General features: G+C 43.7%; 2 protein-coding genes across 3 annotated transcripts in view; one reads left to right on the forward strand and one right to left on the reverse strand.

Annotated features, from left to right (window-relative positions):
• Nucleotides 1-18,878, reverse strand: part of POLR1A (RNA polymerase I subunit A) — a 76,338-nt gene extending 57,460 nt beyond the window's left edge. The window contains exons 1-7 of the mRNA XM_082852372.1: nt 18,735-18,878; nt 11,548-11,752; nt 10,051-10,200; nt 8,520-8,627; nt 6,887-6,972; nt 6,376-6,479; nt 1,108-1,194 (exon numbers count right to left, since the gene is read on the reverse strand). Of these exons, the coding sequence (XP_082708498.1) occupies nt 1,108-1,194; nt 6,376-6,479; nt 6,887-6,972; nt 8,520-8,627; nt 10,051-10,200; nt 11,548-11,752; nt 18,735-18,811 (817 nt within the window). The 5' untranslated portion in view covers nt 18,812-18,878. The remainder of the gene's footprint in view (nt 1-1,107; nt 1,195-6,375; nt 6,480-6,886; nt 6,973-8,519; nt 8,628-10,050; nt 10,201-11,547; nt 11,753-18,734) is intronic.
• Nucleotides 18,879-19,274: 396 nt separating this feature from the next.
• The window catches only part of PTCD3 (pentatricopeptide repeat domain 3), a 30,727-nt gene continuing 22,894 nt past the window's right edge, over nt 19,275-27,107 (forward strand). For both annotated transcript variants that reach the window (XM_082851724.1, XM_082851725.1), the window contains exons 1-4: nt 19,275-19,383; nt 21,194-21,246; nt 21,356-21,392; nt 25,486-25,531. In XM_082851724.1, coding sequence (XP_082707850.1) covers nt 19,280-19,383; nt 21,194-21,246; nt 21,356-21,392; nt 25,486-25,531 — 240 coding nt within the window. In that variant the 5' untranslated portion in view covers nt 19,275-19,279. The remainder of the gene's footprint in view (nt 19,384-21,193; nt 21,247-21,355; nt 21,393-25,485; nt 25,532-27,107) is intronic.

Consider the following 27,107-nt stretch of genomic DNA (forward strand, 5'->3'; position numbering starts at 1 on the left):
CAGGGGAGATGATGGGTTTAAAGACGAGTGCTACAGGGATGACAGTGCTTAGCCCAGGGGCTGCGATGGACAAGGATGGGAAACAAAAACTTTCACGTGCTTTGGGTTACGTTCCTGGATCATTAGACTCACGCGCACGCGTGCACACGACACACTTATTACTTTGGTATTTATAAGAAAATGTATTAGAAATAAACAAACAAAAATCAAATCAAAAAATAGTTTGTCTTCTTAAGATGGGTGGGATGGGGGGGGTAGGTCCAAGAGGGAGGGGATATATGTACACATATAGCTGTTTCAATTCACTGTACAGCAGAAACTAACACAACATTGTAAAGCAACTATACCCCAATTAAAAAAATAATAACAACAACAACAAAAAGAAACAAAATAAAAAACCCTCCACGTAGATGCTACCAAGATCGTCTGTGGATCAAAGCTGTGTTTCAAGTGTCTGGTAACCCAAAAAAAAGCTACAGAGAGAATGAATAGAACATGTCAGGGCCAACAACACTCATACTACCTTGAGTGCCATCTTTTTTCTGACATCACTTATCCCCTTAGCAAGATTTTCATTTTTAAGTGCTTGTCATTACACAGCAGTTACATTCAGTGTTCCAGAACACACTCTCAGAGGGTGGGTGATATGTGGGCTTTTCTTATAAATTCAAAGACTAATGGAAGACTTTCTTATTTGTAGGGAATTAAAATGTATGAGAATCCTAATTTAATAAAAACAGAGTTCATTTTTTGATTCACAGAAGGAATTCCCATAGAAACCTTAAAAAAAAAACCCAACTTTTATTTATGGGCATTTAAAATAAAGTGAGTTACACTGAACCTTCGAGACATATGTCAAACTGTATTAGGCGATGCCCACCTGCAGCTGTCATTTAATGACCAGGCTCAGTTACAGTCACTGTCAAGTTCATGCCTTCCCCACACTATAAGGCATCAACAACAATGTACCCTGAAGCCTGCCCCAAATCTACTGTTCGATTTCAGGAGAGATCCACAAGAATCACAATTGTGAAAGCATAAAAATAAAAAGGCAGGGTAAAGGAGTCCAGGAAAGCAAAGGGCTATTTCTTTAGGCTGGTACAGCACCTTCATTATTCCAAAGAGCCGTGAGATGCTCTTGAGCGCTGGTGGGTGTCAAGTATCCTCGTTTTCCCATCTGAGCTTCCTCAATTCCTGGAGCCGAAGAGGGGAATCAGAGCACAGTAAGTTAATTACAGGCACTCCCTCCTTAATGGGATTTATCAAGTCTTTTCCCCACCCTGCCAAGCCTGCAATCTAACCACAAAAATCAATCTCTAGGACAGCATACTCTCTGCTCTGAATTTTTTCCCCTTTAATCTAATTTCTAAAGTAATGAAAACCATATAACTAGTGTATGAAATCTAAAAAAGTAGAGCCAAAGGGGAAAAAAAAATCACCCACGATTTCATCATGTTAACACGATTACCACTTTTATATATTCTTTTCTGGTCCTTTGGTTTATACAGTTTTAGATCATTATAATCTCAGGTGTGGATTTATTTTGTACTACTTTGTTCATTTGCTGTCATCTTGTGAGCATTTCTGCATGTTGCCCTATAGCTTTTGCCCTATAGTCTCACCATCATTTTTTTTTTTTAACCCAGACTGAAACCTAGTCCTTTATCTCTATTTTGTCTATTTTCCCAAGAGATGTCACTGTTCCAGAAAATAACTTAAATATCCTTGGAGTGGAGGTAGTCTCTCTCTTCCTACTGGGATGTCTTCTTGGCTCCTTTCCCAAACTTGGCATTGAGACCGAGACCCAAGAACACAAGCACAGTGCCCACCCACTGCATGGGGCTGATGGGGTTGGCGAAGAGGATAACAGAGGCCAAAATGGTGAAGAACTTTCGAGTTGTGGTGATCATGGAGCAGGTCAGGGGACCAAAATACACAACTGTCATGAAGATGAAGCTCTGGCCCAGGGCACTAGTCAGGCCAATCACCATCATCTTTAATGGCTGCATGATATCCCTCCGAGAGGATGTTTCCCGAGTGACTGAACCACACTGCGATAGTTGGATATCTGAGTTGATCCCAATCTTTTTACTACTATAAGTTACACTGTGGTAAATAGCTTTATGCACATGGCTTTTACCAGAAAGCTTCACAGCAGAATTATGGATAAATGAGGATGAATATTTTTATGGGTAAACGTATATTCAATTTCTTCTTACAAATATCTTGCTGGTGCGTAAGAAGTAGTTTCATTTTGGTCTCTCAGATTAAGCAAGATCACTCTGGGATAATGTTTATCAGCTATACCCAGAGTAAGACAGAAAAATCACACTTGGGGCTGCCATTCAGGAGGTGTGGCCCCAAGCACTGAGATGATTAACAAAGATAAGTAAGTAATGTGACAGTCTAGGTTCAAAACTATCAACTTCTTTTGGAATACATTCACTGAAATTAAATATTGCTTGGGAATTCCCTGGAGGTCCAGTGGTTAGGACTCCGCACTCTCACTGCTGAGGGCCCAGGTTCGATCCCTGGTCAGGGAACTAAGATCCCACAACCTGCACAGGGTGGCCAAAAAAATTTTTTTTAATTGCTCAGTATTCTTTTTTTATGTACTTATCAGGGCAGGAACTGTGACTTGTCTGTGTTCCTAACACCTAACAGTATCTAGGACCTAGCAGATACTAAATTTTCACTGGCTTGAATACACATGTTCGAAATATCGTAAGATAATCTATATTTAAAAAACCCTACTCTTCTGCTTTTTTCCACGTTTGTAAAATCCAGCTTCATTCCACCTCCAATTCTCTACTTGGTTTCTTTACCAACTGCAGAAGACACGTCACTGAAAGTTTTTAGAGAAATCTGTAACTTGGAGAACAATTAATAGATGTACCATAATTTAATTACTCTCTATTAAGAGGCACTGAAGTCAATTCCAATTTTAAACGACTTAATACTGTGGGCATGCCTAATTCTTAGGATAAAATCATTAAAGTGGAATTGCTAGGTCAAGAGTTTACACGTCTAAAATTTTGATTCCTGTAAAAGCAAAACATTTCAACCAATTAATGCAACTGAAGGAAATGTGGGGAATGCAATGAAGAGAGGCTCTGACCTTCAGGGATAAACCACGGAGTTAGAAAGCTATGTGCGTTCAGTGGAGAGAAAAGATCCCATTAACCTAAAGAACCATTTTGCAGGCACTTTTTTTTTTTTTAAGATTATGAATGTTTATTTTTTTATTTTATTTTTTTGCTGTACGCGGGCCTCTCACTGTTGTGGCCTCTCCCGTTGGCGGAGCACAGGCTCCGGACGCGCAGACTCAGCGGCCATGGCTCACGGGTCCAGCCGCTCCACGGCATGTGGGATCCTCCCAGACCGGGGCACGAACCCGTGTCCCCCGCATCGGCAGGCGGACTCTCAACCACTGCGCCACCAGGGCAGCCCCTGCGGGCACTTCTGGAAAGAACCCCGCTCTTACTAAACTGGCTTGATGAGCTGAGGAAGATGAGCTGCATCTAGCAGTGCTCTCCAGCTCCTGACCCAGAGCTGCCAGCGCAGGAAGTGACCCCACCAGTTCAGTCACAGACTAAAGCAGACTGGCGTTGTTCCCTCACTGGGCTGGAGTCAGAAGAGACCTGTGGGATGCCACCTCCTCACATGGACCGCACCCTTCCTAACGGGACACTTTTGCAGCCTGCAAAAAATGAAATCTGCCTCGATGGGACCTCAGAACGGCCCTAATGTGTGTTTCGTTTAGCTCTAAGAGCTGCCATGTCAAAAACAATTGTCGGGAAGTCAAATAACTTGGGGAAGACAAGATCACAGTGGGTGGAGTACCCGGCTTTAAGAATTCTCATTCGAAAATGCTATCATGTTGGGGCTTGAGGAACACTCTGGAGTGAACGTGAATTTCACAAGCTTATGGCACCCCTCATGGGATCACCAGTGCGTGGAGATCACTGAGGCACAGGCCTCGCTGCTTGGCCCCCTTCAATACCAGGAACGTGGCCAGACCCCTGTCCTAATGCTCACCTGCCTCCACATCACCTCCCCCTGGAGTTACTGACCTGCGTCACCCACAGCCTCCCCCAAGAGCAGAGGCCACAAGGTCAGGTCTCCACTTTGGCACTGAACTCGGCCAGAGGCCGGGTCCTGGGCACGAGGCTGAGCGCCCAACAGGTAAATGTCTGCTAAATACTAAAAACCCAATCAAAAAACTATCAAAGACTAGGGCTGACTTGTTTCTAATGCACAGAATTTTGGGTGGCACGATCATATTCTCATAGCTGCAGTGAAGATTACTTCAAAGAATGGATTTGACAAAGGCTACCTAACTTTTAGATATTTGCCCCAAAGAAATAGGTATCCTCTAGATTTCTGACCATCTTTGTTCTCAATCTATGAACATTTTCTAAGGTGCCCTAAGGGCTAGAGCAGCAGTTTCCAACCTTAAACATTATTTTAGGGGCTATATATAGTGTAGAAAAATCCACCCTCGTGGTTGTTCACGGTTCACCATTGAACAGGCTTTCTAAATGCACTGTGGTATACTGGATTGGATCCTGGATAAACTGGTGAAATTCAGATAAAGTCTGTAGTTCAGTTAATAGTGTACCAATGTTAATTTCTTAGTTTTGACAAATGCACCATGGTCATCTAAGATGTTATGTTAGGGCAAACTGAGTAAAGAGTACACAGTAACTCTCTGTACCATGTCTGCAACCCTTTTGTATGTCTAAAATTAGTCTAAAGTAGAAGGTTTATTTAAAAAGTAATAATAGGGCTTCCCTGGTGGCGCAGTGGTTGAGAGTCCGCCTGCTGATGCAAGGGACACAGGTTCGTGCCCCGGTCTGGGAAGATCCCACATGCTGCGGAGCGGCTGGGCCCATGAGCCATGGCCGCTGGGCCTGCGCGTCCGGAGCCTGTGCTTTGCAACAGGAGAGGCCACAACAGTGAGAGGCCCGCGTACCACAAAAAAAAAAAAAAAAAAAGTAATAATAAACACATTTGCTATTGCTATGGTCTCAATGTTTGTATTCCCTCAAGTTTCATGTGTTGAAATCCTAACCCCCCAAATGGTGGTGTGTTAAGAGGTCGGACCTTTGGGAGGTGATTAGGTCATGAAGGTGGAACTCTCGTGACTGGGACTGGTGCCCTTATGAAAAGACCCCAGCAGAGCTCCCTTGCCTCTTTCCACCATGTGAGGTTACAGGGAGTAGTTGGCTGTCATTGAGGAAGTGGGCCCTCACCAGACACCGAATGTGCCAGCACCACAACCCTGGACTTCCCAGCCTCCAGAACTGTGAGAAATACACGTCTGTTGTTTATAAACACCACTCGGTTTATGGTACTTTTGTTACAGCGGCCCAAATGGGTAAGGCAGTTACTTACTCCAGGCCTTGCCACAGTCCTCGATGCAAAAGACAGATCATGCAACTCCAGGAAGAGAACTTACTTCCTTGCCTACTCTGTGTTCTTGAACTCTGGAATAAGGTTTAGAAACAATATGCTACAGACTTTCGCACATGAAATTTCCTCAACTCTGGGCAAGAAGTTCTGTCGCTGCCACTACATAGAGTTGGAAACCCAAGGTCCAAGAAGAGACCTTCTCTAAGCCCCTCAGAATAAGCAGCAGAGTGAGGTGTCCATCACAGGTGATGCTTTTCCTGCCCTGGCACATTGACTGTATAACAAAAAACAAACGGTCAATATCTACAGAGCACGTAAGACATAGCAGGCACTGGTCTCAGTACTTCAAATGGAATACCTTATTTAACCTTCACTTCAAAAGAAAAAACAAAAAGCATCTTTAAACAAACTTACAACTACAAAAATGAAAAAGCAGGAGTACCAAGTCTCTCAAGTTTCTTCCCAGATACCCCCAAGGGCAGAGCAGAGCTACTCCAGGGATCTGACAGGACAGTCAGAAGCAGCCTGCAGGAGGCGCTAACATTCTTTGGCTGCTCACAGCTTTTCTTTAAAATTCACCTACACTTTACTTCAAAATAAATCCACACTTGTTTGACAACAAAATGGCGTGAAATATTTGCCAGGTAAATATCTTAACTTCTTCCTCAAAAATCTTTCAGAAAACCAACCACCTGTGGCAAGAGGTGCGTCATTCAGCCTGTGAGGAGCTGCCTCGCCCTGCAGCCCAGCCGTCAGTTCTGCGCGAGAGGCCGGGGCTGGGAGCTCGCCAGGATGCCCACTGGCCCTAGGGCCTGGACACCTACCATCTGCTGGCCCACCACAAACGCGCAGCTGAGAAACACGTGGTGTGGAGGACCAGGGATCCCCAAGGCTCGGGACACGTCGGATGGTCACACGTGAAAGACATGCCGAGGGCCTCCTGGGGCCCGGCCTGCTTACCCGGGGGCTCAGTGTCCTTCTGGTCAGCTTTCCTGTGCACCATGGCCGGATACGTGATTGTCAGTTTGCTGTTGTGCTCCTTTCGGACAACTGACCGCCCGGTTCTGGACATGAGGACAGTTTTGAGGAGAGAAAAAAAACCAAACAATGTCAAATCTAAAATATGACACAAATGAACGTATCTGTGAAACAGAAGCAGACTCACAGATATAGAGAACAGGCTTGTGGTTGCCAAGGGGAATGGCGGGTGGGGGAAGGAAGGATTGGGAGTTTGGAATTAGCAGATGCAAACTATTATGTATAGGACGGGTAAACAGCACAGGGAACTATATTCAATAACCTGTGATAAACCAAAATGGACAAAATATGAAAAGGAATATATATATATATATATATATATATATATATGTATAACTGAATCACTTCGCTATATAGCAGAAGTTTATACAACATTGTAAATCAACTATACTTTAATAAAATTTAAAAAAACAACAGAGGGGAAGGTACTCACTTGCAGTGGGGACATCGCTTAGCAGTCATATGCGCCTTCCAGAAGAAAGCAATAAGTTTGCTTCTGCTCTCACAGACATTTTTTACCTATTAAAAAAAAGCAAGGAAACTCAGAGTGCCATTCTGAAGACAATCCAGTAGGTATTCATTTTGTGGTTTTCACCTTTTTTTGAAAAACCAGAGGAAGCCACCGCTTTCTTAAAATTTCCCACAGAACCCTAATATAGCCAAACGCTACCCATCACTGAGCGACTTCTTTCCTTAAGTTTCCTCATTCATAATATGGGAATGAGAATAATAACCACCTTACCAAGCTGTTACTAAGATAAAGACATCATGAATGCAGTGGTGGGGGGGCTTGGAATACAGCAAGGATCAATAAATGCTACTTTAATTTAAAACAAGCCTGGACTTCCCTGGTGAGATAGTGGTTGGGAATCTGCCTGCCAGTGCAGGGGACACAGGTTTGAGCCCTGGTCCGGGAGGATCCCACATGCTGCGGAGCAACTAAGCCCGTGCGCCACAACTGCTGAGCCTGCGCTCTAGAGCCCGCGTGCCTGGAGCCCGTGCTCCACAGCAGGAGAAGCCACCGCAATGAGAAGCCCACGCACCGCAACAAAGAGTGGCCCTCACTCGCCGCAACTGGAGGGGGCCCACGTGCAGCAACGAAGACCCAACACAGCCAAAAGTAAAAAATAAATAAATTAAAAATAAATAAATAAATAAAACAAACCTCTCTAGGGACTTCCCTGGTGGTCCAGTGGCTAAGGTTCCGCGCTCCCAATGCAGGGGGCCCGGGTTCGATTCCTGGCCAGGGATCTAGATCCCACGTGCCGCGACTAAGAGTTTGCATGCCACAACTAAGACTCTGCATGCCGCAACTAAAGATACTGCATGCCACAACTAAAGATCCCACATGCCACTACGATGATCCCACATGCCTCAACTAAGACCCGGCACAGCCAAATAAATACATAAATGTTAAAAAGAAAAAAAGAAACCCCTCTGGGTGCAGCTGCTGCCTCCCTTGAATGGACCTCAAAGTTCCGAGGGAAGGCACATCCACAGTTAAGCTACACTAGTGGTTCTGAACTGGCTGCAAATGAGACCCACCCGGGGGGCTTTTGTACCCTCCCCTGGGGCCGTACCCTAGACCAATTAAATCAGAATCTCTGGTGTGAAACTTGGGCATGAGGTGAATCAGATCTCAAGATGAGCCCTGCAGGTTGATTACCTAGACAACTCATTCCCTGAACAAATTAACACTTACACAGGTGTGATGGGGGGACAGGGAGGCAGCAGTCATTTAGCAGTGTTGGAAGGAGAAAGAAGCACAGGGCGTGGGCCTTATTCTCCAGGTGAGACCGTAAGCCAGAGCATAAGCCTCACTGGATGCTGTACCCAAGCCACTAATTTCACCTAACCTTCTCCTGCAGGCAGGCATCAAAGATGAGGACCCAGTGGCTCAGGGATGGTTATGTAACTTACAAGGTCAGAGGCCTCACGAGAGGCAGAGCTCGGATTCAAACTTTGGGAAGCTAAAGGATACGCAAAAGACAGTGCAGTGCGGAGGCAACTGGGATAATTATGCTAAAAACTGAGTGTTTGGGAAACAGAGAGATAGGATAACTCACACGTGCGCCGTGGGCTCCCAGGAGGTTGTTCTGTAGGATTTTGGTTGTATATCGTTCTAACTCTTCCTGAATTTCGAAGGCAGTAGGATCAGCATTTTCTTCCAGAAACTGGAAAACAGAGAAAAAAACTGCACGATCAAAGTAAAGCAAGTGTATGATGAGCAGCAGCAGGGGGCAGCCTCTCCAAGGACGGGAGAGTTTCGTTTGAGGGAAGAGAAAGAAACCTCATGGCTGCTGTGGTGCATTTTCAAAAGTTTGGCCACGCTGCTGTTAAAAAAATAAAATAAAAATGTAGACTCTTCTGCTTCCAGTAGTGGTCGGCTAGATTATTCAGACCAAACCGAAAAGAACCGAGACGGGATAAAATATTTTTAAAAATGTAAAGCTCCGAAGAACTGACAGGACAGTGAGGGATAACCAAGGACAAACTGAAGGGAAAATGGGAATCCAGGTCAAAGAGCAGAGGGGCCGGGGCTGCTCTGAGGCAGGGATGCCGCACTGCACAGCTCTGGGGCAACCCTCAGGGTAGTTGTGTCCCTCCGGGGAAGATGCTGACAGACTTGTGATGCTCCCTGGAGCTGCACAACACGTTAGCCTGGCCTTGGAAACATTCTACAATCCACAAATTTTGAACTTTTCATTTTGAAAGTCTTAAATGATAAAGTGGAGAGAAATGAAAGCTTAGAGTTAGTGCAAGGACAGGAATCTAACAGGATATCTTCCTGCCATATCGCACCCCACAAACACAGGAGGCTGGGGACCCTAAGGGCTATGTCCTTGGGAACTAGACCAGCCCTGGAACAGAACCACCTGGATTCCCATAGCCTGCAGTGCAGTCCAGCCTTGAACATGGACGAGGATGGTCCCAGGCCACCAAGCATATGGCAAAAGCATTAAGAACCCTCTCTGGAGGAAGGCAGCCAACATCCCAGACCTCAAATTATTCCTACAAAGAATTTGCTAAGTACAATGACAAATTGCCAAAAATAAGCACAGAAGGAGGATAAAGAGAGGGAGTTCCTGGAGACTAGGACAATATCTTCTTTAAAAAATTTATTTATGTATGGCTGTGTTGGGTCTTCACTGCTGCGCGCGGGCTTTCTCTAGTTGCGGCCAGTGGGGGCTACTCTTCACTGCGGTGTGTGGGCTTCTCATTGCGGTGGCTTCTCTTGTTGCGGAGCACGGGCTCTAGGCATGAGGGCTTCAGTACTGGCGGCACACGGGCTCTAGAACGCAGACGCAGTAGTTGTGGCACCCGGGCTTAGTTGCTCCGCGGCATGTGGGATCTTCCCGGACCAGGGCTCGAACCCGTGTCTCCTGCATTGGCAGGCAGATTCTTAACCACTGCGCCACCAGGGAAGTCCTTTAATTATTCTTATGGCTTCATGTTTTCACACCTAGCTATTTGTACCCAGTCACAAGACCTAAAGCTCAAGCATTCTGCTGACTGTTCTTAGGGGCCACACACAAATATCTCTTGCACCCACCACTCTGGCTTGTCTGATTGCCACGACAGCCACTACCCACTCACCCTGTACTGAATTCTCTCCAGCTCGTACACTGATTGTAGGGCCCCGACTTCCAGAACTCTCAGCTGGCAGAGCAGCAGGTGAATCACAGCCCGGGGGCAAGTCAGCATGTGACAGTTTAAACAGGAACCCCGGAGCAGCAGGTAGAGTTTCTGAAGAGAGGGAATAAGAGAGACAGGATATTAGAACGTGACATAGCAGTCAAAGTGATTTTCAACGTAATAAATACTTACGATTTTTGCTTCTATGTTGTCAGTTTACTCCTTTAAGAATACTACTTCACCCTATGTACCTGGAAAGTCCTTCTTCACCTTAAGAACTCTATAAATATTCCTCTATATGTTCTCTTACGGTTTTATTTTAATCCATTAACACTAGAAATTTACTTTGGGTCTGAGGTCGGGAACTACCTTTATTTTATTTAAATACCAAATTTAGTACTCATTTAAATACTGAAAACTTTTTTTAAAATATTTATTTATTTAGGCTACACCAGGTCTTAGTGGCAGGTGGGATCTTCACTGCTTCATGTTTAGTTGCAGCATGTGTGATCTAGTTCCTCGACCAGGGTTCAAACCGGGGCCCCCTGCATTGGGAATGTGGAGTCTTACCCACTGGACCACCGGGGAAGTCCTAAATATTGAAAACGTTTAATTAAAATGTTTCATTTAGGGCTTCCCTGGTGGCGCGGTGGTTGAGAGTCCGCCTGCCAACGCAGGGGACACGGGTTCGTGCCCCGGTCCAGGAAGGTCCCACATGCCGCGGAGCGGCTGGGCCCGTGAGCCATGGCCGCTGAGTCTGCGCGTCCGGAGCCCGTGCTCCTCAATGGGAGAGGCCACAACAGTGAGAGGCCCGCGTACCGCAAAAAAAAAAAAAAAAAGTTTCATTTAAAATAATGTTTCAAATGTTTAGTATTTAACTAAGACAATTCTCTTCCCCTAATACGATTAACAGACAAAAATCATGTCCATGTACAAATCCCGGAGGCTGGGTTAACTGATGTAAGAAGCCAAAAGTGTTCAAAGTAGGACTGAACAGTAACTTCATTCTCAGCTCAGTGCTGGGCCTTCTGGAGCTCTGCTCTTCCTGCCACTAAGCAAGAGCCAACAAATCCACCTGAAGGGCTCAGGGAGGCCTGGAGAATTCCAAAGTCCTCTATTGCCAGGGAAGCCCCACCCACATTTCTGAAAGACATAAAGCCCTTAGAACAAAAGGTCTAGGGACGGATCTGAACACTTTCCCCCTGTGTAAACAGAATCCAGCTGTGGCTCTTCTCAATGGGAATCAAACTGAAGTTCCTTTAGGTAGGGCTCGAGGCCAAGCTGAATGTACTGAATTTCGCTCCTCAAGGTTTTAAGTTGCCAAGTAAAGAGCACTTTCACTCAAAGTGTCGGGAGCTGACCTCCTGAGACACCTGCCCCAGGCAGAGGGGTGGCCCTCACAAATCCCACCCGCACCCTGAGACCCACGCGGCCAGGGTGGCCCAGGCCAGAACATACCTCGAAGAGGAGAGGGTTGTACACAGTGAGCGGGAGCTCGATGTGGCCCAGGTGCCCGGAGCAGTTGCTGAAGTCCTGCACGCAGGTGGAGCACACCTCTTTGGAGTCTGCGGGGCCCAGAGCTAGATCGTACAGGCCGTTCACCGATGGGTTCCCCAGGCTATCTAGGTACCGAGGGTTTGTAATGGACTTAACGCTTAATTTCCTAGGGAGATAAAAAAAGACCAGGTGAGACAAGGTTACCCAACTTCTAGGACATTTCCTCTTCGGCACTTACAAAGGGATGGTTTAATGTCTGTGTCTTCAGACGTGCAGACGGCTCCAGAGGGCAGACTCGGTGTCTGCCTTGCTCCCCACTGCAGCTCAGCACTTAGCCCAGAGCCTGCGCTCAACAGGTGCTCAATGAATATGTGCTGAACGAAGAGCAGTGAGTGGTAACATCTTTAAAACCCAGATTCAGTGCAAATCTTGCGCTAACCGAACACACTGGCCGACTTTATACAAAGAAGTACCGACTTACACGCCAAACGCGTCATAAGCAGCATTTAGTCTCACTTGAACCCTCTGAGATGGGCATCACTATATGCGTTTTTCAGAAGAGGAAACAGGCTCAGAGTGGTTAGTGATTTAATTCAGGTGACAAAGCCCAGAATGGTGGGGGTGTGGTGAGATATGGACCAGACCTAACCCCAAACCCACAGAGTTCAAGAAAGGGAATAATCCCAGTATGTAGGAATAGTGAATTGAGAAAAGTTAAACATAAATATGCAAACCTTTGAGAAGTATAACCTGCTTTACTAAAGGTTTCATTGCAGTATTTTATGTTTGGTTGAAAGCAGGCTCCCATAGGACACCTAACTACTTTTACCCAAATTACGTTCATGCCAAGTTTGCTTTTAAACTTTCTTTTTTTTGTAAATTAGAAAATAAAGATAATGAAATCCAAATCTCACAATGTAGAGAAAACTGCTAACAGACTTCTTTCTATGGATACATTTTTAAAAACTGTAACTGGGATCATTTGCCATTTCTAGCATTGCCTTTGTCATTTTCATTGAGCATTAAGTGTTTTCAGGTCACTAAAAATTCTTTGGAAAGATTCTGTAATTAAGAACTACCAGGGACTTACCCTGGTGGCGGAGTGGTTAAGAATCCACCTGCTAATGCAGGGGACACGGGTTCGAGCCCTGGTCCGGGAAGATCCCACATGCCGCGGGGCAACTAAGCCCATGTGCCGCAACTACTGAGCCTGCACTCTAGAGCCCGTGAGCCACAACTACTGAAGCCCGCGTGCCTACAGCCCGAGCTCCGTAGCAAGAGAAGCCAAAGCAATGAGAAGCCTGCGCGCCACAACGAAGACCCAACACAGCCAAAAATAATCACCAAATCTTTCATTATATGTCAATTAATATAATTCATTTAGCCAAACTCCACTATAAGTAAGCTCATGCCACCTATCTGTATACAGATTTTTGTATAGCATAATTCAATCTTTTAACTATTTCCTAAAAATATAATTAGTTCCTTGGTGAAGGGAAATTCTTGAATCAAAGGGGGTGAACTGTTCTGTTTTGTTTTCTGGCTTCCTGCGTGGCTTGCAGGATCTTAGTTCCCCAACCAGGAATTGAACCCAGGGCCCCTGCAGTGGAAGCTTGGAGTCCTAACCACTGGACTGCCAGGGAAGTCCCAGGGTGAACTGTTTTGAAGCTCTTGATATATTCTGCCATATTGCATTCCAGAAAACATGGGCTAACAATAGATTGTCTGTTTGTCCTAACCAGCACTGAGTCTTAGCACTTAAAAACTTTCCAAATTTAAGGTGAAAAAATGCCACCCACTGTGACGTTAAATTTTTTTTTAACAGAAATTAGAATATGTCTTTTTTTTTAATTTAAAAATTTTTTTTTTTTTTTTTTGTGGTACGCGGGCCTCTCACTGTGTGGCCTCTCCCGTTGTGGAGCACAGGCTCCGGATGTGCAGGCCCAGCGGCTATGGCTCACGGGCCCAGCCGCTCCGCGGCATGTGGGATCTTCCCGGACCAGAGCACGAACCCATGTCCCCTGCATTGGCAGGCAGACTCTCAACCACTGCGCCACCAGGGAAGCCCTAAAATTTTTTATTGGAGTATAGTTGCTTTACAATGTTGCATTACTTTCTGCTGTACGGCGAAGTGAATCAGCATCCCACCCACCCCCTTCCCTGTCACGTTAATTAATCGTTTCATTATGTTTTGTTTTAAAGGCCATTTTGGTCCTTTACTTAATTAAAAAAATAAAATTTAACTCATTCTTAAGTTAAAATCTTAACTTTTTTTATTATTGTCTACGTGAGCTCCTTACATATGAGGACATTAACCTTTTTCCTTGGTGGCAAATATTTTCCTAGCTTGTGATGTCTTTTGTCATTTTTCACAGGTGAAAGTTTATAAATTCTTCGAACAGCTTTGTTGAGCTGTAACTCACGTACTATACAATTCGTCCATTTGAAGTATACACTCGGTGTTTTTTAGCATATCCAGAGAGCTGTGCAACCATCACCACAATATCATTTTTGTCCCCAGTAAAGGAAACCCTCGCAGTCACTCTCCATCCGTCTCTACCTCCCTCACAGTCCTATGCAATGACTAATCTACTTTTTGCCTCCAGAGACTTGTCCATCCAGACATTTCACATAAATGAAATCATATGCTATGTGGTCTCTTATAGCAGGCTTCTTTTACCTTGCATGTTTTCAAGTTCATCCATGTTGCAGCCTGTATCTGTATTTCATTTTTTTATAGCCAAAAAAATATTCCATTGCATGGATACACCATATTTTATTGGGTTAGTTTTATACTTTGGCTACTATAAATAATGCTGACAGGAACATTTGCGTGCAAGTTTTCTTTTTTTTAAATTACAAATGCATTGGAAATTTCCTGGGTACTCTTCTTTTTTTTTTTAAATTAATTTTTATTTTTGTCTGCACTGGGTCTTTGTTTCTGCGTGCAAGCTTCCTCTAGTTGCAGTGAGTAGGGGCTACTCTTCGTTGCAGTGTGCGGGCTTACTGCGGTGGCTTCTCTTGTTGCAAAGCACAGGCTCTAGGTGCGCAGGCTTCAGTAGATGTGGCGTGTAGGCTCAGCAGTTGCAGCACGCCGGCTCTAGAACACAGGCTCAGTAGTTGTGGCGCACGGGCTCTAGGGCGCAGGCTCAGTAGTTGTGGCACATGGGCTTAGTTGCTCCGTGGCGTGTGGGATCTTCCCAGACCAGGGCTTGAACCTGTGTTCCCTGCGCTGGCAGGCAGATTCTTAACCACTGCGCCACCAGGGAAGTCCTGTACACAAGTTTCTGTGTGAATATATTTTTTTCATTTCTCATGGATATACACCTAGGAATGAAAGTGCTGAGTCATATGGTAACTCTACGTTTAACTTTTTGAGGAACTGCCAGACTGTTTTCCAAAGCGGCTGCACCATTTTACAGTCCCACCAGCAATACACCAAGGCTCTAACTTCTCCACGTTCTTGCCAACACATTTTATGACCTGACTTTTTGACTCTAGCCATCCTAGTGGGTGTGACATAGTATCTCACTGTGGTTTTGATAACTAATGAGGTTGAGCACATCTTTGTGTACCTACTGGCCATCTATATATCCTCTTTGGAGAGATGTCTATTCAAATCCTTTACCTGTTTTGTAATTGGGTTGTTTGCTGTTTTATTATTGAGTTGTAAGAGTGCTTTGTATATTCAGTATACAAGTCCTTTGTCAGATACATGATTTGCAGATATTTCTTCCAACTCATCTTTTCACTTTCTTCATGATATTATTTGCATAATTTAAAATTTTTTAGTGAGTTAAACTCACTGCTGCTTTCTTCCACTACCTTTGGGCTAAGTCTTTCTCCTTCGAAGTTGGATAAATATTCATCTACGTTTCCTTCTCATTCATTTTACACTAAGCTCTAAAACTTAATTGGGGGCTTCCCTGGTGGCGCAGTGGTTGGGTCCGCCTGCTGATGCAGGGGACACGGGTTCGTGCCCCGATCCGGGAAGATCCCACAGCCCGTGAGCCACGGCCGCTGAGCCTGCGCGTCCGGAGCCTGTGCTCCGCAATGGGAGAGGCCACAGCAGTGAGAGGCCCGCGTACCACAAGAAAAAAAAAAAACAAAAAAAAAAACTTAACTGGAATTAAAAACAAGGAAAACATTTATTGCATAAGGCAAACACAAATTAATTAGGTCTGGGTGCCAAGACTTGTACCACTAGATCCTCTTTCTATCATGTTCTGTAAGTTGGTACTTCACTTCCCTTGCCTGGAGCCTACAGTGATGGAAAAAGAGTAGGCAGGTGGGGCCGGCACACACCTGTGTCAACTGGCAGAAGAACTGTGTCCTGTGCTTGTCAAGGCAACACAAATAGCTCACATCCAAAACTGAATGTATTTTTTTTTTAATCTTCATCCTAAGTCTTTCTATGTGGTAAGGAGCAAAGTTCCTCTCTCTAGCTGGGGAGGAGGAGAAAACTCCTCTGATCACTGCAGGAATGGGATGCAATGGGAAGAGCAACCAGCAAGGAGTCAGTCCACTGGAGAGAGAAGAGTTTAAGACTAGCAAACTTGGCTTTGAGGATGACCTTTGCTGCCTCCTAGAGAGTCATTTTATTTGCTGGACAGTAATTTCCTCTCCTGTAACTGCAGGCACCAACACGAATGGTTGCAGTAAGGACTGGTAGTACCAAGCGCTGAACAGATAGCTCCCCCATCCACCCGTGAGTGCACTTAACAAATATCTACTGAGTGCTTGTTATGTGCCAGACACACCTTTAGATGCTAGAAAAACAGATAAGAATCCCTGTGCTCATGGGCCTTACATCCTATTGAAGGCAGGCAGACAAAAGCCAAGATAAATAAGCACACAGTCTATTGGATGGCAGAACATTCTATGAAGAAAAGTAAAGCAGAAAAGGGGAAGGACAATAGAGTGGGCCAGTGGCTGGGGGAACCCCTATTGAGAAGGTTATACTGAACAAAAGCCTGAAGGAGATGGGGAGTGAGCCATGCGGTCACCTTTACAGGAGGAAGAAGCAGGGAGTGCAAAGGCCCTGAGGTGGATGTGTGACTATGGTGCTCTGGGAACAGCAAGGAGGCCAGGGTGAGTACAGAGGTAAGTTCAGAGAAGTAGCAAGGGCCAGAATGACCTTTCCAAGGCATTTTAAGGACTTGGTTTTTACTCCAAGTGACCTAGGAAGCTACTAGAACTTAACACAATAAAAGGCAGCATAATGATTGATATTTGCCAACCCCAGACTCAAATAGGTCTACAATGCTAGTAATGGGTATAAACTTGCTTATGCACTTCCCTGTCTAAAAACTCCACAATTAACCTGTAAAAATTCAATTCTTTTGCTTTTGGATGAAATAGTATGTATGGCTAGTGATGGTATAATTGACATTTCTGGGCCAGCATACCATTGTAGCTCAGTTTATTCATCCAGTCATTCGACCAGAGTTGAGGATAAAAGAAAGGAATGAGGAAGCTCAAGGCTAGTGGAGAGAGGCGGAAATATAAACAAGCAAAAAAAGTAACTGAGGCACCATAATAGACAGCTGTACTAGGTGTGGAAAGACCTCAGAAAATGAGGGAGCTTGAGCTGAGCCTTAAGAGGGGGAGAGATGCTCTCCAGGTGTCTGCTGGGGGTTGGGGGCAAGAGCAGAGAAGCAGATCCCTCTGGCAGAGAGGACAATGCACGCAGAGGAAATAGCTTGAGGTAAGGCCCAGACGTTGAAACCTCATGGCACTTTATGGAATATGCAAGTGGTTTAGTAGGGCTGGCGAAGGGATGATGCTTTAGCAAAAATCAGCGTTGGCCTGCTCATGGGTAAACTTGTAGGCTAAGCTAAGAAACTATCATTTACCTGAGGGAAACGGAAAGCCTCTGGAGGGTTTTAAGGGTGAGAGTAGCATGATCACATCTGCACTTTGGAAGAATAATTTTAACAGCAATGTAGAGCATGCCCTGGACTGGTGTAAGGGCGGGGGAGGCGGAAGAAAAAGACAATTCAAACAAGAGATAAGGGTATGATCTAAGATAGTAACAGTAGTGTTGAAAAGGAGGTTATAGAACGAATAGACATGTAGGTGACACGCAGTAAGAGCCCAATAAGTAAATGAGATGTCAGGAGAAATAGATCTAGAATATTTGTCCTGTCACAAAATATTGACCATCTTGCACTAGACTAGGTACACCACTTTGGAGGGTCAAGTTCCCTCTCCCTTTAGGGGAAGTAGTTGTTGAGTTTTTGGTATAGGAGTTTAAGAACTCGGTGTGAAATTCAAATAGAGATGTCCAAAAAACAGCTGAAAAAAATGAGTCTGAAGAATCAGGAAACGAAAATTGGTCTGGAGATTTAAATTTTGAGAGTATCACTCAGGAAAGTGGTGAAATTGTCTAGGGAGGACATTTAGGACAAGAAAAGCAGCATGTGTGACCAGAATAGAATCTCAAGGAACAGCAAGATTTAAGTAAAAGAGGAATCAGCTAAGGAGCCTGAGACGAATTCGAATATTAACCACGAATGCAAGGACCTTGTTCACCAATGTGTCCTGAATGCTTAGCTTAGTGCCTGGCAAAAACTGGATGATGGATAAATGTTTGTGGGTTGATAAAGGGAAGAAAGAAGTAGTACTTGTCACAGAAATAAAAGAACCTGAAAACAATACATAAAGTGCTGGAAAAGAGAAAGACTGTCAAATGCTACGGTGATCAAAATGAGGACTGAAGAGGGCCGCTTTGATTTAATAATTAGGCAGAGAATATAAGCGGTCCTAGCAAGGAGAAGTTGTCGCATGAATTGAGTCTCGAACAATCATCATTTTATAGACAAGAGGAGACTAACCATGAGTTTAATAAACCACGTCAGAGACATTATAGTAACTACACAAACGCAGGCTAATTAACGAGGAGACTGGCGGATGATAACGCCGCAATCTGGGTACGCCCACCTTCCGAAGGGCAAACTCTTCCCTAGCCCCACTGGGTTCTAGGCAGTGCTCACTAGCCAGGGACGTTCCCGGAACTACGCGTCCCAGCAGGCCATGCGCCAGACAGCCATGGACTCTGAGGAGAAATTGGGCGCCAGACCTTCTGGGAACGGTAGTTTGTGGCCCCGACCCCAAGAAGCTCTGCACGCTTCCCACCAACTCCTTACTTGAGCTCTTCGGCCGAATACATCCCGAAAGAAATGCCCTGCAGCCGCCGCCAGGGCATGTTCTTTGAGCCCAACATCCTCCAGGTCAGTTCCGAGCTCTGACACCCGGAGAGAAATTCCAGTCACCACGGGTATATTTTTAACGCTGCCTCCGGCCCGCAGCCACCATGTGATTTAAACTGCGCTTGCGCGCGCGAGAAAGGCTCGCGGGAAGATTTACGTGGACGATAACATTTCCGATCTAGGGGGGGAAGGAAATAATTTCACGACTCTCACTCGCCCTTTTATTTTGAAAATAATCGAATACATATAAGACATTAAAATAATATTTTAGGAAATATCTTTGAGGCAAATGAGGTGTACTGAGCCTTTAACTTCCGAAGCAAAATCTTTCAAACCATGGGACTGTAACCTCCTATGTTATGATTGCTTTCGTCTTGTTCCGTCTCAGCCAATAGCCGAGCTATTCCACGCCCCCTCCCCCCTCCCCCACAGCCTTAGGTGGAGGGCATGCTTTCCCCGTATGCTATGCGAAGACGCCAAAGATGGCGGCCGTACGTTCGGCTCGCTGGTTGAGGGTCCGCCGCGGGCTTTGCCTACCGCTGACGGGTCGACGGGCAGGTCTCTGCGGACGGGCCCCCAGTAGCAGGTAAGAGAAGCTTGGAGAATCCATGAGAAAGACCCCAGGATCACCTGGGCCGTATGTATCCCCTTTACCCCCGGAGAGCTGGGGAACTAGGTACGGTGGAGTGGAAGGCGCGTGCGTGCGCTCGCGGCTGCGTGCCCCGAGAAGCTGGCACGCGGAGTCCGCGTACTTGAAGAAGGGCTCCAAACGCGCTGGTTAGGGGGATATTTATTGCTGGGGCTCGCCTACCCCGGGGTTAGAACTCTTGGCAAGATTCAGGATCCTGCTGTTGTGGATCTTGCATTCTAGTAAGTGTGGGTATTGGCAACGCCTCCCCAAGTTTTAAAAGAAAGAAAAATTGTATCCGCTCTTACCCGTTTTCACCCACCGGGAGGAAGGGGGGAAAATCGGGTTTTCCCAAGTTAAAGGCAGTTTACGAGTTCCACCGTATGCTGGGTGTTGTGGGGATGTTTGGCCAAAGAAATTATACAGGTGTTTATAAAAACAAGAAAGTCTAAAAGATCTGAACACAATCTGAATAGGATTGCTGTGATTGTTAAAACTTGGCGCATGTATCATTTGTGTAGTTTTTTTCACTAGGTACAAACTGGCGTTGTGGAAGTATGAGGTGGGAATTTGTTGTGAAAATTTGGGAATAGCCTAATTTTGGATTCGATGTTTGCCATTTCCTTTGTGAAGTGATAGTAGACAAATTCCCTTATGTGTAAACTGGAGCTAGTAGTAGCCATCAGAAAATTGTGAGTAATAAGGGAGGTGTGTAATTTACAATATACATTTTATATGTAACATCTTCCCTCCTCAATCCTCACAAAAGAGAAGACGCTCCACCTGGTAGTGCAGGAGGCTTAATGCTGCTGTTCAATCCCAGTCCTTTTCCCGGTGGTGCCCAGTGTTGTGTTTTTTCTACCCATTTCCTTTGATTTGGCAGCAGCATCTCTCCCTCAGTCTTCACCCACAAGACAAGAGTGGTGTATGTGACATACATGTCACGAGAAACAGCATGATTTGAAAGAATTGATCCCTTTCTGAAGTTGATCTGTAGCAGAGAGGTATTGTTTTAAGATGGTGCCCGAGACCAGATACTAGTAGAGGAAGTAATTCTTCATTTAATCACATCTTGACAATTTTCTGAATGGTACCAATGCTATTTAGGAAGGAAATACTTACAAGGTAGTGTACATTATCTGTGTGGTATAGTGACTATTTTTTAGCATGATCAGAACGTTTTAAAACTCATTCATGGGTCAGTGATTCTATATTTTGGGTTAAAAAAATAATATAAATTGTTCCAAGTTTAAATTAGGACACGTACATTTGGTACATTCCTGATTGTTGAAGGAAGTGCAATGAAAGGCTGTGGTGATCTTAGTTTCATAATTTGTCAAAATTGCTTTAAGTGGGATAATCTTTTATTGTCATCGGGGCATCATCCATGTAAAATCAGGAGCTCATTACATCATCCCTTTTAGCCTCAGTGTTTTGGGTTCTCAAAGGTGAAAGTTCCTTATATTTCAGATAAGCTGCTCAAATGTTCAAGTGCTACTAAATTTTTCCTTTTTTCCCCTGATTTTATTTAATGAGATGGCCTGATTTAAAAATTTTTTGGCAATATGATGTCTATATCTGGTACATATTTTGTAATCATTTTGAATTTGCCATTGAGACCACGTCTTCTCAGCATACGTTGACATGAATTATCCAGTTTGTTTGATCCGTGATAATTGGAAAATTTTGGCTGAGTTGCACATAAGTGGAGGTGAGGTGGGAAGTTCATTAATGAGTATTAGCTTTAGGGCTTTTATTTTTTTTGTAGATTTTATTCTGGAAGTGCAGCCGTCCCAGAGGTTGAAGGAGCTGGTGCAACAGGTATATAAAAATATATTGAAGTAACTCAATTTTTATATTAATGCATTATACTTCTTTATAGTAGTAGTATTAGGAAACTGATTCACTTTGCTTTATTTTTCATATTAAGGGACTGAAGAAGTGGTCATTCCAAAAAAGAAAACTTGGTGAGTATTCCATCAGTGTTCATTCAGCAAGTGGTTAAGTGCTTATTATGAGCGAAACATTGTTAGGTAAGAAGCTAGTGGCGGGAATAGCAATGGGAGAGCATTCTTGGGGAGGGAACCATTGAAGAGAGAAAAGCTTAGGGGTCCGAAAGAACATAGAAGAGGAAGGTAGAGAGTAGTGTGTGAATGGGGAATGAGATTTACTTAAGAGTTAAAAGACCTTCTGAACTAAATTTGGGTTAGTGTTTACGTAGTGATGGTCAATTATGAGCATCATTATTAGAGTAATTTTTTTTTTAAAGGAAGTTTTCACGTTATTGGGAGATTAAAAAAAATATTATCTTTATGGGGGCTTCCCTGGTGGCGCAGTGGTTTAGAGTCCGCCTGCTGATGCAGGGGACACGGGTTCGTGCCCCGGTCCGGGAAGATCCCACATGCTGCGGAGCGGCTGGGCCCGTGAGCCATGGCCGCTGAGCCTGCGCGTCCGGAGCCTGTGCTCCACAACGGGGGAGGCCACAACAGTGAGAGGCCCGAGTACCGCAAAAAAAAAAAAAAATCTATCATAAGGATACTTCTGCTTCCAGAAAGCAGGGGTATTTTCCCGTATTTTTCCTGTTAAGTACAAGTAAAAACCCTGGACATCATATATAAAACAAATAAAAGAAATCTCTGAGGGGCTTCCCTGGTGGCGCAGTGGTTGAGGGTCTGCCTGCCGATGCAGGGGACGTGGGTTCGTGCCCCGGTCCGGGAAGATCCCACATGCCGCGGAGCGGCTGGGCCCGTGAGCCACGGCCACTGAGCCTGTGTGTCCGGAGCCTGTGCTCCACAACGGGAGAGGCCACAACAGTGAGAGGCCCGCGTACCGCAAAAAAAAAGATCCTTCAAAAAGCCAGGTGTTTTTTGAGTATGACCTGAAGATTCAGGCTCATTTAAAAATAAACTTTCTTAAATTACTAAAGTAATTAATGGTTTTTGCCATTAATTAGCAAGGTAACTAATGGTTATTGTTCAGTGGGATAAATTGAACATGCAGAAAGGAAATAAAACTAGCAACAATCACTGTACTCAGAGGCAAGTTACCTAATCTGTCTGTGCCATAGTAGAATGTGGGTAATACAGTACCTGCCTTAGGATTAAATGAGCATTTGAACAGTCCTGCCACAGAATCAGATCTCAATAGGTGAAACCTATTATTTTAAAGTTCTGGGATATAACATTTGAAGTTGTACGTATACATTTAGTTTAGCAGAGTTGATTTGTTAGATGTACCGTTCTATACTCTGTTTTAAATTTTGAATTACGTAGTATTTTATTATATGGTTATATTCAGGGTCATTTTTGTCTTCCCTGGACTGAGAATCAGAACCAAGATAAGAGTAGGAATATACATATCGTGAATGAGGCATTTCTTGAATGACATTCCAGCCCAGTGCACTTTACCAACGCATTGTGCCTCTATCCCTGACAAAGGTACCACAGGGAATACAAGAGAGGGAGTGTATTGAGGATGTGTTCAGATGGACTAAAGTCTAGTTGAGTTGTGTGCATATTTTATAGTTTATGTCTTACACCCACTTTACATGTGTACATAACTGTTTACACATGACTAGGGGCTACACAGGATATGATGGAACGAAGAGTGGTTGTATTGCAGTAATCAAGGTGAGTTTTATTGAAAACATAGTTTAGCTGTACCTTAAAATGGGTCAGATGATTTTGTTGGCATCAGAATCACCAGGGAATTTTGTTTAAAATACATATTCCTGCAGGTAATTCTTATAAACCCTAAACTATAAGCCCCACAGATATAGAAACAGTAAGGTAGGGTGGGACATGATCATGATCTGTCTGGTGGTAGTAGGAGACCATGCAGGCAGGCCTGTGAAAAATGCTCTATTAGAATAGGAGAAATAAGGTAGTTGGTAGAGAGCAAACTGAGGCCTATTTATTTACAGCCCATGAGGTAAGAATGGTTTTTACATTTTTTATAGTTGAAAAAAGAAGACTATTTCATGACACGTGAAAATTATGTGAAATTCAGATTTCAGTGTCAGTTAAATTTTTTTATGGAACACAGCCTCACTCATTTGTTAACTTACTATCTGTGCCTACTTTAATGCTCCAAAGGCAGAGCTGGGTAGTTGCAACAGTCCTCACGGCCCATAAAGCCGAAAATACTTACTGTCTGTCCCTTTACAGACAAAGCGATTGATAGAGGCTCTCTGATAGCCTCTGCTTTCCAGGCTCAGGAATTTGTGCTTTTAGACCTAGAAGAAGCCATAAAAGACTACAAATTCCTGTTGCCTTATTTGAGAGATGAAGCATCTTTTAAGGCTGTTAAGATGCTTTTAAGGTATCTTTCCCAGATCACAGATGCCGTAGAAGACTAACAAATTGTAGAGAGTCACTGTGAGTTTTCATATAGGAATGTGACAGGATAGAGTATTCTGAGCATGCTAATCTGGATGGTGTAGTTACTGTAGAGAGGGCAGGGAGCCCAATTATGATCGGTGCATAGGTAACTGGGCTCATTAAAGGAATGGATGTTAAAACTTACCAGATTGGCCAGAAGAGGATGTGGAGAAATGGTTGCTCAGATACGGTTGTTGCTTGGGCAGTCAGTTGGAACAACACTTTGAAGGGAAAGTGGGCAGAACCACGACCTAAAATGTGCACACCTTATCGGTTAACCATTCTGGAGGAACCCCTGCAAATACGCCCAGAGAGACATGGATGACAGTGTTCTTTACAACTTGGGAATAATAAGAAATTGAAATAGCCCAAATGCCCATATGTAAGGGGATAATAAAAAGCAGTTATACTATATAATATTTAAGGAATTAATTAGATTTACACATCGTAGCATAGATAATACAGTCAAGCTTATGGAAGCACGTATCCAGAATGACAGTATATGTTTTCGATTTAGTTTTATGGTGGTATGTGTGTAAAAGTACCGTTTAAAGTTCTGGAATTATAAACACCAAACTTACAGTAGAGGAGGAGGGGGTCGCAAAATGACACCAGATATAATAGTCTAGTTTTTTTTTTTTTTAAGTATAATGTATTTATTGAGGTGATTTTTAGTGAGTGATCTGAATGTTCATAATTTTTTCACTTATATTTGTTCAGTATGTTGTAAAGATGTACTCACTTGATACGACTTAAATATGCTAACGTAGCATTTAGTTAGGGAATACTGAGAGATGAAAGAATATCTTTCTCTCACTGAAATTACGTAAGTGTGATTTTAGAAAATCCAGTAGATGTTGTGTATGTCAGGGAATTAGTCTTGACATAGTATAAAATTTCCTACGTGTTTTCTTTTTTTTCAAATGACTTAAATTATGAGTGTATGTTTAAACTTTATTTAAAAAAATACATTTGGTTTATTAAGTTTATTCTTATTTCCCTTTTTGAAATGAAACACAAAATCTAACACAAGTAAAAATACATTTGAAACCAAATTATTTTATCAATTATTCCAGTGAAACCTCCTCTTTTCAGTAGTTAGTGAATGTCTCTACCCATAGTCATAGTGGGTGGCTGGCCTGAACTTCTTATAAAGGTTATATAGTTGAGAGGTTCTAAACTCGAATCATCTGGGAATTCAGTAAGAATGAATGTGACAGTTCTCCACAGAACCTGGGGGTCCTGATTCAACAGTCCAGAGTGCGGCTTGTGATTTATTCTTATATATAGCTGAATTAAGAGCCACCAGTTTGGATAATAAAGGCAAGAATATTACAGAAAGCTACAGTAAGAATGCATAGGAAAATGGGTAGGAGGAGGAAAGATTCAGGTTAGACAGTTTGATGAGATGAGGGTGAAAATTGCTAGCCCTGGGTGATGGTTATAGGGACCAGGCCAGAGAGCGTAGCATGGAACGTGTACTAACCACCTTTGGGCAAGAGAACTAAACAGTTTTCTCATTTTCTAACTTATTATTCTAGTGATCTTGAGAGATCAGAACTGGCTTTACTTGAGACCTGAACTTTGCTGTTGGCCAGTCCATTCTGAGAGTAGGATCACTTGTTCGCTTTGTGAGTGTGAAAAGCGCTCATGAGGGTTAACTTGTGATTCTCATTCTTAGGGATAAAGTGGCTGTTCTTCAGGCACTTGCATCCACGGTACACAGGGTAAGTAGGAATTTTAGGTTTTTGTATCTAACTCAGCTAATAATAACTGTTATGTTCATATCTCTCCATGATTCACAATTAAACTGTTGTAGATCTAGAGAGTTTCTTACTAGAAATATCTAGTTCAGTCCCTTCATGTGACAAATGAGAAAACTAAAGCTTTTAAAGTGATTGGCGCAGGGCTACTTAGGATATTAAAACCCTGACTTAGTAGCATGTCTTTTTTCTCCAAATTCAGTGTTTTTATACTATGCCAGTGATTTTTAAACTTAACCTCCTGAAGAGCTTGTTGAAATGCATGTTCCTGGGGAATGGTTTGGGTGTGATACTCTAATGCAAGTGATCTGTAGACCAGCTTTGAGAACAGTGTACCCACCATGCTGGAAGTAATTCAGTGATTAAGAATCTGGGTCCTGGAGCCAAATGTTTTGTTTCATCTTTATCACAAAGTGACCTTTTCTCTTGATGCTTCTGTTTCCTTATCTATAAAATGTGGATTTAATTATAGCACCAAACCTTGAGGTTTGGGTGAGAATTAAATAAGTTAGTACACGTGAAAGGGTTTTGGACAGTGCCTAACACAAAGGACATGCTCGGTAAGTGCTAGCTATTTCCTTATTGCTCCAGCTATCTTGGTGATTTATTTGTGAATAATTTGCTCTCTTGACAGTTCAAGAGTAAAGTCTGTAGTCTTGATAGATAAACTGAAACCCTGGTTAATGCCTTAGAAATGGAACTTTCTGATTGATTGTATTTTTCATTAGCTGCAAACTGTACTTTCACTTTCAGCTGTGGGGGAAATGTCTAAAGTAATTAAGTCCTTTCTTGTTGCTGCAATGTCTGTGTGGATTCTGACCCTCCCTGAGACCGTTATCACAGATTTCCAGCACTTTTCTTCTATTGTAGATGCTAAACTTACAGGCTGTCAGGCCAAATATGCACTGATGCACCCTAGCAGTATCCGAGGACGGGTTTTTAAATACGGCATCTCCACACTAGCAAGACATTGAGATTTTCAGCTCCCTTATCCATAAATAGGCACCTGAAATGTAAACTCTTGAAATAGGCCTCTGAGACTGTTCTCAGTTTTTTAATGAGAATGGCCCAGGGCCCTTTCAGGTCAAAGAAGTTACAGAATTATGTGTGGAGTTGTCTGACTTGTCTGTGTTTGGGCACTTAAGATCCATGGGATAGTCATTCATTCATTCAGTAACCACACATTCTGCCCTTAACTGTGCTTACCAGGCACTGTGCTGGTTGTAGAATTAAGACAGAGTCCTTGCATAGTTTCTAGAGAGGGGGGCTGAAGGAGCACTGAGGAGAGGGTGCATAACCCAGACTGGGAAAGGACTTCAGAAGAGCTGGAATCGGATCGATGCTTGGAGGATGAGAAGCCAGGATAGTGGGAAAGAGCATTCCTAGCAGAGGCAGCACCAGGAGCAGAGGCAAAAAGGCATAGAATGAGTAGGTTGTATGGGGAAAACAAGAATTTGTGGGTTAGAGCAATGAGAGATGAGGCAAGAGCATGAATGCTATGCTAGGGTCTTCTGATTTTTATTCAAGTCCACTGAAAGAC

Source organism: Leucopleurus acutus, assembly GCF_964270905.1.
Source record: "Leucopleurus acutus genome assembly, chromosome: 12".
NCBI classification, from domain to species: Eukaryota; Metazoa; Chordata; class Mammalia; order Artiodactyla; family Delphinidae; genus Leucopleurus; species Leucopleurus acutus.